This window comes from Magnolia sinica, chromosome 11 (assembly GCF_029962835.1).
Source record: "Magnolia sinica isolate HGM2019 chromosome 11, MsV1, whole genome shotgun sequence".
Lineage (NCBI taxonomy): Eukaryota > Viridiplantae > Streptophyta > Magnoliopsida > Magnoliales > Magnoliaceae > Magnolia > Magnolia sinica.
The window spans coordinates 7,575,414-7,587,685 of NC_080583.1; the positions used below are offsets into that span (position 1 = coordinate 7,575,414).

A 12,272-nucleotide genomic window follows, 5' to 3' on the forward strand; every position below is an offset into this window, starting at 1 on the left:
GTGCAACTAGAAATGCTGCGTGCATATGCACAGCAGACACATGAAGTGAACCGGCACGCATGCTTTCCAACGCGGCATAAACTTGAGAGATCTGGTCCGTTCGTTTTTCGGGGACGTTTATGAAAATATGGTAAACCATATTTCCGGACAATCAACTCATCAGGTGGGTTAAATATACGTGATGAAAATGAATGGTTAGAAAGAAATTTCTACACACACTAACGGTAGTGGGATTTCACCGCCAGGATACTCAAACCCTAGACCCCCGTGTTGAAACTCCGGAGAGTCTTCACCCAAGTAGTAGTATGTACTGTGGGTAGAGGTGTACACTGGTTGAATTGATGGGCTTAGCCACTAGTTGACCTTGGCTGGAACTTGGCTTGGCTCAGACCCTTGAGCGTGACTGGCTAGCTCAAGTCAGTCCGGTTAGCAACTCGGCCGTTCGAGCCAAGATCAAGCTTTCGCGGCATTTTCACAGATACACACTTTTAACTTCCTAGTGTATGTAAAACAGTAGTTATGTGTCAAGGTTTAACTGCACAAAAATTTAGGTATTGAGTTTATGTTTTTACTATTGTTTCTGATATTTATAGGAATTGGATTGATCTAAACTTTTTATAACGATATATTTATAAGTTTATTATAACTCTATAAAATTTTAGTTTAATCCAAAGTTTACAAAAAATCTTAAAATTTGAAAATTTAGGTTTATCTAGAACAGACGATTTCTAACTAGTATACATATGAATTAAAATCAATATACAGGTATTTCATCAAACATCTTGTGGATAACATCAAAATCAAAAAAGAAAAAAAAATATTTGTTTCAAATACATACCTTCATTGCCATCAGCCAACACTTTGTTGTGTCATTTTATTAAACACTTGGTGAGCAACATCAATATCAAAGTAACCGAGTCATCGAACTGGTTTGATTTGAATTCGATTCGAGTTGGGGTTTGATCCGAGTCAAGTCGAGCTTAAGCAAGCTGGAAATCGGTTCGAAATTATTTTGAACTTAAAAAATCAGCTCGACTCAACTCAAAATCAGTTTCGAACTGAGTTGATTCGAGCTTTTTCGAGTCGAGCAAGCTAACCGAGCTAACTTGGTTTGTGTACAGCCTTAACTATGGGGCCACATTAAGGAAAGTAGATTTTGTGGAAGTAGATTGTGTGGTGTGCCACACACCACCAACCTCAATGGTGTGTTGATGTCACCAAGTTCTATAAGCCCCCATCATGATATATGTGTTATATCCACATTGTTAATCCATTTTTCAAGATCATTTTAAAAAATAGGCAAAAAATGAAGTAGATACAAAACTCAAGTGAAATACATCACAAAAAGCAGTGAAGAATGAATGCCTACCTTTGAAAGCTTCTTAGGGCAGCAAAAGTTTTAGACAAAACTGATACTTGTGTTTTCCTTCATCCAGATAATGGCTCTAAGAAGGTTTCAATGATGGGTAGTACCATCCCATTGCTTTCTGCAATGTACTCCACTTGAGATTTGGTTCTACCTTATTCTTGGATTTATGCTTTAAAATGACCTCAAGAAGAAAAAAACCAACACTATATAACACATACATCACAGTGGGGCCCATAGAACACATTGTAGATCAGTGGTCCACGCAATCTACTTCCAGATTTTCTGTAAAGCCCAACACTACCTTCATGATAAATTGATGTTGAGGAATTTAACTGGCCATGTCTCTTTGGTAGAGGTGCCCGCACAATATTTGAAAGTTAGTATACTCAGAATATAATCTTATTTAACCAGGTGCACGTGATCCAATCAAATCTTATAATACCCATTTACCATAAATTGAGACAAGGTTTAATGGATTCCCTACAGTAGGCCCCACCTTGATGCATGTGCCTTGCTATGTACTGTTATTCTGTTTTAACCCTTCATTTTAAGGCATGATACCAAAAATGAAACAGATCTTTTTTTTGTTCTTCTTTTTTTTAAAAAAAATAAAATTTAAAGGTGGTGCAAGGCCACCGCTATGTATTCATAGAAAAAGGCATGTACAACCATTTAGGTCGGCCCCAACAAAAAGGGGTGACCACCACACTCAGAAGGCTATGCACAAAATAGAAACAAACATAACATCCTAAGGTTACCAATGCCAACGTTGTCAAGAACCAACAAGCCTCTTATTCTTCTTCGGAAGCTCAGTACGGGAGGAGAAGAACTTGTTGGCACACCCTTCACTGGCCAATCTGATGAGGACGTCTGTGACTGAGTTTCCCTCGCGAAAGATATGCAAAAATCTGAAATTAAGCGGATGAGAAAAGTGGCAAATGGCCCTTATTTTATACCATAAGGTCCATGGGCATTAGACCGACGGATTGGCTGCCGCTTCAAACCACCACTTTGAAGTCCGATTCGACAACCAAATGGAATGGATCTAATTCTTAAGCAGACCACCAGTAAAACTTCTCGGGGTCACATAAATGTTTATTTACCGTAAAGACATGGACGAAGGGCCACACAAATCTAAGCCGAATGGACCATAATGGTCTTATGGTCCGATCCAGCTTAGCCATCCAACAAGTGGCTTGTAAGATGGTAGCGAGTCCACATCTAGCTGTTTACGACATGCCTGTTGTATCATAGGACACGACAGGCTTTTAGAACATGTCTGACCAGCAATGTGGTCCACCTGGACCTGAATTTCCTAGTAATATGGATCATCAAAATGGTGGGCCCCATCCATAGGACGCAAATAATTGTTATAGGATGCCCGTGCAACAAAAAGCTTCGTGGGGCAATATTTAGAGAGTGAGTCTTATATACTCAATCATATCCAAAACTCAAGTGGGCCACACCACACTAAAGGGTGGTGACAAGGATGCCCAGCTAACCGTCCATCTCCACCTTCTCCCATGGTGTGGCCCACTGCAGTTTCATATCTACCTTATTTTTGGGCCCACATTCTAACATGATCTGACTCAAATAACAGACGGAGCAGATATCACACACGCAAATCTGTAGGCCCCACAGGACATTTTTGTTGAAGGGCCCCTCCCTACATTCCACGTCCACATCCTCAACATATGCGTTTTCTCTTTCTATAATCTCAACCGAACAAATAAAACAAAACAAAAAACCAATGGATCCAAAAATCAGCACCATTCGTTCTGACAACCAGAAAAAAAGGTGGGCTCCACATGTTCAGTCGGTTGTACCGAGCAAGTTGCTCCATACCACACTGTACCATTTTTCTTCCCGTAATTTCATCCAATTTAAAAATTCAAAAACAAATAAAAATCAATGGGGCGAAAATCAGGACCGTTAAATTCCCAGTTCTAGGACTAAAAGAAAGGAAGGGTATCTTTGCAGTTTAAGGGTCTTCTGAAAACGTACTTTCTCTGCATCCCTGACTCATACATACGCTCCTTTGGCAACATAAGCATCTAATCTCCCTACATCTCTTTTTTCTTTTTCTTTTTTATTTTTAATTTCAGAAAATAAATTCAGTCTCGGCTTCCACGTGTCAGCCCTTGGATTGCGTGTCTACATTACTGTCGTACTCCCTACATGTAGCTGCAAAGTAGCTACTCATAGGGTTATTTTCTTGGCACGATTATAGGGGGAGTCATTTGATACTCTGGCTCTGTATGGAACTTGATACTCATTCCCTAGAAATGGATGGTACACGTGGAATATATGAACTCAGATTGAACCGACTAAATTTTAGGAATGAATTTCTATACGCTCCATGCTGAAAATTAGATTGGATTGGTAATCCGAACCGCTGATTCATGGACAGGTTGTTTTTTGAAGTTTGATAGCCGTCCAATAAATGTCCAGCAACTCTAATAGTTAGATAATCACATAAGTTTAATATTTTTTTATTTAATATATAAAATGGTATTCTTAATTTCTACGGTCTAGTTGGAATGATTTTTATGTAAAGTACGCAATTTTTCAGTAATTTCTAACTGCATGCGTATCAACCATCATACTCTGCCGGAGTATCAAAATATTTCTCTTGTTATTGTGGAATTAATACCATATTCTGTTATCGAGTCGGTGTTAGCAAACGCGGCCGCAATCCCCATGTACACCTGACTTGCACTTACTTCATCCAGACCGTCCAAATTGTTGATCGAATTGTGCACTTGGCCTGACCAAAAGAATGTACGAACCGGCGATCCTAGCCGTTGGTTGGGTGTCCAGGAAAAGATTTACCTGAATTGGATGGTTAGGATTGTCCTGTTTGATTTTAATGTGATGGGGTTGTGATTTGAGTGGTTGAGATAAGGTACACGCATGCACGTGTGTAGCGAATCTTTACATGAGCTATACTTCCTCTGTCTTATATCAATGTAATAGACCGGACTGATTGTTTACCACCATTTTCGAAATGAAGGAGATTCATCTCCCGTGCAAGTCGCATTCATGCAATGAAATCTAGACCGTCCAAAACGTGGTCTCTTATGAGAAAGGAACACGGGCGTAAAACTACTTTGACTGGACAATCCTAACCGTCTGATGTCAATGGATGAATTTACACCGCTGAACATATTACCAGTCACTTTGATAGCCAACATCAATGGCTAGCTTGACTCTACGGTCATCATGATCCTAACATTTTAGACGGTCTGGATTAAAACCCACCATGCCAAGTGTACAATCAAGATATCACTACCATGTAAAGTGCGGCTGACGCAACAACCATGCAACTCCCAACCGTATCTATCGATGACACGTGTGGCTTATATTATTTTGGTCATGATAATGAGAGAGAAGGGTGATGATCTTCTAACACGTGTAGCTGGCACGTGTGAGAGTCAGTGTAATGAGGGTTCTGTTAAAAAGGGACCTAACGTGGGAAGGAATAGACAAGGCTGCTGTTTTCTACTGCAGCCATACAGGCGCTGTTGCTGGGGCCTCTCCTTACTGACCAGACCCTACTAACCCTGTCATCACTGCCATCTCCCACTATCTCTATGTCTCATGTTCATGCATATGCATGTATGCATGCATGCATGCATCCATGCACGTCGGATGCATGGTTATTTTTGGGAACTGGCACCATGCACGGTTACATTTACATATTGTTGGGTTATTTGATACTCTGAAAGACTATGGTACTTGATACGCAGGCACTCGGAAAGTGTACACTTGAATATACTGCTCAATTTTAACCGTTCAATAAATGTCCACCAATTCGGTAGTAAGAAAATAAAATGAGTGTGATTTTTGGTACATGATACATTTAAAATGGGACCGTTGATTTTTAGAATGTTTGGTTTGAATTACTTGTACATCACTTTTAGAAATTTTTATGTACTTTCTAAGGGGCTGAGTATCATCTACCACACTCTGACAGAGTATAGAACTTACGTTGAGTTTTGCTGACTGCGAACGTGCGTGGAACATTGTGTCTAACTGGCACACGAGTTTGCAGATCGGACCATTCATTCAGGGGGTGTTCGAATTACCTCTGATATTATCGAAATATTTTCGATATATTTTAGATATTATCTTTATCTCCAGCTCAGTGATACTGATAACACAGGTAACGATACCGATAATACTGGTAGTATCGAAAATTCCAAGTATTAGCAATGTATCACCTTTTATCACCAACGTATTAATATTACTTATGTAATCATCAATATTTTCAATGCAAATTCTAAGTGTTGTTTGTATTGACAATGCATTAATATTGCCAATATTTTTGACTAAATAAGGTGATGCTTATATCATAAGTGTATCGACGATATGTCAATAATATCACCAACGTATTGATATCATCGGAATTTTATTTATAAAAAAAAAATCATTTTTTTCATGAGCACATGGTTGTATGTAGTGTTCAATTGTCATTGATAATATTAATCATATTTTGATATTTTTGATATCGCAACATGCGCGATATTGACACTACAATCTTTCGTTTCCTTTTAAATTATTGATGATTGTTTTGTGAAATATCACATGTTGTTGATATTTTGTAATATTGGTGGATGTTTAGATGAAAAGTTGGATGGTTAAATATGCTGGATGGAGAGGTTGGACCGATTTCTTACAACAACACATGCTTTTAAGGCTACATTAAATAGAAACTTATTATATATATCCATTTTTTTACAAATTTTTTATTTCTAAATATGCAAATACGTGCATTTTAACATATTCTGAAATTTCGTTGAAAATTTCACCATTTTCTCCATGTTTTCCTGTATTTCTAATTATCAATATTATTTTTATATCCCTGGTTAACAAAACTTGCAGCAATACCGATGCTTTGAACAGACTACATTCAGGTGGGGTACCCAATTTAGATATTTTGCCTGAAAAATCGGGCCATTTCGCCCGGCCCTTAGGTGGGCCACTGCATGTAAAATGAATGGATGGCTAGGAAAAAACTGTTTTAACCATCAGTGTACTTTGTAGAATTTGTCTCGTCATTTCGGAGGCAAGATCTAGAGTATTATCTCACACGTGTTACACGTGGCAAGGACGACTATTGCCTGCAGGGGATTCCTGCAGCCCTAAGCTCTCTAAGGCCCACCATGATGTATGAGTTATATCCACTCCTTTCATCCGCCTTAAACCCCTACTTTAAGACACCAGCCTAAACGCGAGGCGATCCAAAGCTCAAGTGGACCACACAATAGCAAACAGTGGGGATTGATCGCTGACCATTAAAAATTCCTTGTGGGCAACAGATATAGTGGGCCCCTTTTTCAAGGGTTTAGTTTGAGTTAGGCATTTGCCACGTTCACAATTGCGGGAGTGCAGGTGTATGTACCATCCAGATATATATATATATATATATATATATATATATATATATGAACCTCATGGGAACTTCCCATGAGGTCAAGCTGTGTGGGCCCCACTGTCATGCATGTCAAACATCAACACCATGCATTTGATGGGTCCCCTTCAAAATATGGGATATCCCAAAAATCATCTGTATATGGAACTCAGGTGGGCCATACCATCTAAAATCATGTGAAGACATGACTAAAACATATAAAAGCACTTGGTGGGGCTCACCTAAAATTTGGATGCGTCCAACTTGATCTTACCCCTCATCCAAGTGGGACACATAATAGATGGGCTGGATTTGTGAACTACATTACAGTAACCCAATAATGATTATGAATGTTTTAAAGGGAGGATAAACCCTCTCAACTTTTGTACGTGGTGTGGCCACCCAAGTTATGGATTGAGTTGATTTTTAAGCCCGAGGCCCACCATGGAATGGTGAATTTGACTGATGGAGTAGATGCTCGAAACATATCACAGTTGGGCCTACACAGCTCAACCTAATGGGAAGTTCCCATGAGGTCAACCGCATAGAACCATTTCCATATATATATGTGTGTGTTTTTTAATGGGTGGGCACCATTCTCAGTTGTTTTGTTGTCTGTGGTGTGTCCCAGCTAAGTCATGAATTGGCCTGACCTTTTTGCCATATGGATCAACATTGAAGGATGCATCTGATTAATGGGATGGATGTCCCTCACATATTATGGTGGGCCCACACAGCTCGACCTCATAGTATCATTTTCATATATATATATATATATATATATATATGCTATCCATACAAGCCGACATACACATTTTTTCCATCCATCCCAATCCACTCACCCTTTCTCGGCAGATCAGATCATCTCATCTGTTTTTATTGTCTCGACTACCACTCTCTCTCTCTCTCTCTCTCTCTCTCTCTCTCATGCATGTATATATACAACCACTTCTTTTCTGGCAAGATCTCTCTCTCTCTCCCAAATCCAAACCCTCTCCAAACACCATATTCTCCACTCTCTCCGGTCTTCTTTTGATGACAATCACAAGCAAACATCTCTCTCTCTCTCTCTCTCTCTCTCTCTCTCTCTCTCTCTCTCTCTCTCTCATGAATCCATTGAATTGATCTCCTTCTTCCCTTCTCTCAAAGCAACCTAAATTCCAATAAAACCAAAACCATCCAAACACCACCACCCACTTCTCATTTTCACTCCTTCCATCTTCCCCTCTCTTCCAATCCTCCAACCCCAATGATGGAAAACCACCCCTCAAAACCTCCTCCCCCTGACGAAAACCCACCCTCCACACCAAACCGCAAAACCACCACTCCTCACCGCCCCTCCTCCGATCAACCCCTCAAATGCCCTCGCTGCGACTCTCCCAACACCAAATTCTGCTACTACAACAACTACAGCCTCACTCAACCACGTCATTTCTGCAAGACCTGCCGCCGCTACTGGACTAAAGGTGGGGCCCTCCGCAACGTTCCTATAGGCGGTGGATGCCGTAAAAGCAAAAAATCCAAATCCTCCGCTTCCAATTCATCTTCCAAAGACGCTATTCCCTCCATGTCTGCAGACTCCATACTCGGTCCTTCTGGTGTAGGCGGTATGAAGTTCTTCCCCAACCTATCTCCGGCCATGGAATTCCACCTCAGCGGCCTTCCTTTCTCCAGACTGCATTCCTCAACACCACCAAACGCTTTTAGTAACTTCTTCTCCTTTGGAGATCTCTCTTCAGCTGCTCCTCTCTCCACGAATTCTCCTTCTTCCGCTTTCGAGCCTGTCGGCACTAGCTCCATGGGATTCAATTATCCAATCTCATCTGTCTTTCGGAATGGTGAGGGTGGGATTTTCAGCACAGGAATTCAAGAGATGGGTTGCTCTTCTTCTTCATCTTCATCAACGTCTTCTATCAATCTCCATGGTAGTCTTGCTTCTTCTATAGAGTCTTTGAGCTCTATAAACCAAGACCTGCACTGGAAGCTGCAGCAGCAGAGGCTGGCGATGCTGTTCGGGGGTGAAAACCAGAAAGATGGTGGCGTTTCTGCTGTTCAAACTCCTTTGCTTGAAAATCAGCACCAACCCATTTCATTTCAGATGCAGGAGAGCTTGAAAATAGATGCTGGAGGGAGTAATTCTAAAAAAGGGTGTGGTGGAGAGAATGCAAGTGAGTGGTTTTTTGGGAGTTCTTATGGTGCGGGCAATGGGAATAGCAATGGCAACAATACAAGCAACTGGAGTGAAATACAGGCATGGAATGATTTGCAGCAATACAGTGCACTGCCATGAGAGAGAGAGAGAGAGAGAGAGAGAGAGAGAGAGAGATCAGTCAGTTGGAAGCAAAAGATCAGATAGAAAAACACAAAAAAGAGAGAAACCCAAGTCAGATATTATTCTTTTGTTGTTGTTGTTGTTCTTGTTCTTCTTCTCCTGTTGCTAGCACTTCTTTTTAGTCTTGTTTTTGCAGCTCAGCAGACAATGAAAAGAGAGAAAAAAACAGGAGCCTTTTTTTTTGTTGTTGTTTTGAACTTTTTCTTAAGAGGGTGATTGATGGCTGTAGTTGTTTTTGTTGTGGTTGTTGTTGTTCTCTTTTTTGGATTTTCTGTTCCTACAAAGACGCAGGACAATTGCTGTTTATGGTAGCAATAAAAGAAAAAGCTACCAGTGGAAGGTGGTGATGATCTAATGACAACATATGCATTATTACATCTCCTCTCTCTTTCTCTCTCTGTAGGTATGTTGATGTTCTTTCCCCCTCTTCCTATGGATTGATATGTACACCCACCATGATTAAATCTCCAGACCCACATTTTGAATTTTGGGTGTTGAAAATTGTACTCATTTATATAATTTCAATACCAAAAAGAGAAATGGGTGTACCAAAATCAGTGTGGGATGGATGTAAATAATTGTTTCATTTCCTTCTAGTATTGATTTGTGATGTTATGTAAAAGTGTATATAGTCTTTCTGTGCATGGATTTGAATAGACTTGATAGTATATCTTTGATTTGTTTATGTTGAGTCAGTTTTCAGAACTCTCACATCTCTCTCTCACACACAAAACAGGACCTGAGTCCCAGGCTCTGTTGTACTGAATAAAATAAAACATAACAGAAGTCTGTGAGGAGTGACAGTAGTGCTCTAGACCTGTTACATCCTAATCTCTCTCTCTCTCTATATCTGTCTTGCCTAGGGCTTTTCATAATAATTAGTAGCAGGGTAGTATGATTTGGTAGTGTCTGAAAAAGTGGTGGTTTGAAAGGGTATTGAATGTGTGACTGTCATACATTTGAATGGATGAGAGAGAGAGAAGAGGGGCATCTTTGAGGGCCTTTGTTTCCTTACTGGCTTTTTGGCATTGGAGAATGAGCCATACATGCTCTGGAGAGAGCATCTCATGATCAAGAAGCTCGCTTTTTCTTTTCTTTCCTTTGCTTTCTCCACGTCTAAAAATGGTTCTTTAGATTAGATGGAGTGATGTTTCCTCCTTTCACATCTTTCTCTCCTTCATTTCCCACAACTTAAATATTTCATTTTTAAAAATATTATATAGTATTTTTTTACCTATAAAATTGTTAGTAATACCCTCACAAGAGTATTGTGGTTATGATAGTGTTGGATCAATAACCATGAGGCCCTATTAATCCTAAACTGTTTGAGGTGGAGATCCTAATCCGTCAGCTTCTAATATGTTTTATTTTATTTTATTACTACTAATTAATAATAGTATTTTCATATTCATTTTTGAACCGTTTAAATCATGATTATGGAGGTTAATGTTTACCGACTTAGATTCTTTTCGAAAAGAACTTGTAGAAGCCAATCACTAAAGCCAAATCATCACCGCAAGCGTGGAGATATCAATTTAAGCGGGCCACGATAACAAATCCTTAAAAAATTAATCATATATCTAACATTTTTATCTACATAATATACTCAATTTCTGTTTTGAGTATTGAAATTAAGTACACAAGTATACCATTTTTAGTTCCCAAAAGTAATTATATATGGGTTGATGCAAATCAATCAGGGTGGGTTTATATATCAGTTCCATATTAATTATTGTATGGATCCCAACCCTTGAAATTTTTAACCTAGTTTTGTTTACAAATGGGTCCCACAAGAAATTAGATTTTCTTCATTGCTTGAAATTTTAAGGGCATTTTTATTTGGAATTCCTGTGCTAATGGCCTGATGGGCCACACACAAATAGATGGACAGATGGGTGGATTGTTGAATGTTTAATTTACATGAATTGGTCATTTTGGTTTGATATTATTAAATAGTAGAGAGTAGAAAGCTACAATATTACTTGGGATAGCCACCATTTACTCCAACCCTTTTGATGTAAACAGCTTTCTTTCATACAATTCTGAAAACTTGTACTGTTGTATAACAAGAAGTACATGGGGTTGGGTGTACCCATCAAACAGTCAGGGTGTAAATATCAAACCCCAGATAATTATATTAATAATAACAAAAAAATCTTATTATTTATTGTTATTGTTCTTGTTATTATTATAATAACTGTTAATAACTGTTGCTATTATTTATTGTTATTATTTATTGCTATGGCATTTTGTCAATATTTTGTAGTACATAGGAATCTCTCTCTCTCTCTCTCTCTCTCTCTCTCTCTTGTGCAGCAGATGACACTGCAACAGTAAGTAGCACTTTATTAAGAGAGGTAGTGTTGGACCTTACTTGCACAACTGCTCTTGAAAGTACTTGATTTTCATAGGCAGTACGTAGACAGTCTACATGAGACCCTCACCTTCTATTTCACCTATATGGATTCACTACATAAAGACTACATACATTCGAATAGATCCCTCCTTACTCTTCTCTTTATTTTATCTTTGCCACTCCTGTTCCCTCCTCTCCTATACTGCAAATATTCCATTGGTTTGCTCGACTTAAAGAGACAATGGTACATGGTGGTTGATAGCCTATCTCCTCTTTTATTTCTAGGTACTTTTCTTTTCCTATCCCATATCTCTCTCTCTCTCTCTCTCATTATTATTATTACTATTATATATATATATATATATATATATATGTGTGTGTGTGTGTGTGTGTGTGTGTGTGTGTATATGTATGTGTGTGTGAAAATGTACTATGAAGTTGGGGCCCACCATGATGTATGACGGACATCCATCCCATTAATCAGATGCACCCTTCTATGCTGAGCCATGGGCCTAAAAATCAGGGCAATCCATGACTAAGGTGGGCTACACCACATATTTAAGAGTGGATGCCTATCCATTGAGACCTTCCTGAATGTGTATAGGACCCACTGAAATGTTTTTTAGACATCCATCCCACCCATTGTGTGTGTCCCACTTGGATGAGGGGTCACACCAAATTTTAGTCCATTCCAAAACTCAGGTGGCCCTACCAAGTGCTTTTAGATGTTTTAGTCATGATTTCAGATGATGTGGCCCACCTTAGTTCCCGACAGGGATGATTTTTGGCACATCCCATTAAC

The 12,272-nt window shown here is 39.2% G+C and overlaps 1 protein-coding gene across 1 annotated transcript; it reads left to right on the forward strand.

Annotated features, from left to right (window-relative positions):
• Positions 1-7,690: 7,690 nt before the first annotated feature.
• LOC131218720 (dof zinc finger protein DOF5.7) lies at positions 7,691-9,491 on the forward strand. The gene has a single exon (XM_058213450.1). It carries the CDS (start codon positions 8,032-8,034, stop codon positions 9,070-9,072), a length of 1,041 nt encoding a protein of 346 aa, XP_058069433.1. The 5' UTR covers positions 7,691-8,031; the 3' UTR covers positions 9,073-9,491.
• Positions 9,492-12,272: the final 2,781 nt, after the last annotated feature.

Bases quoted from the DNA above. Each gene is read 5' to 3' on its own strand.
- LOC131218720 (XM_058213450.1), top strand. From the start codon at position 8,032: ATGATGGAAAACCACCCCTCAAAACCTCCTCCCCCTGACGAAAACCCA.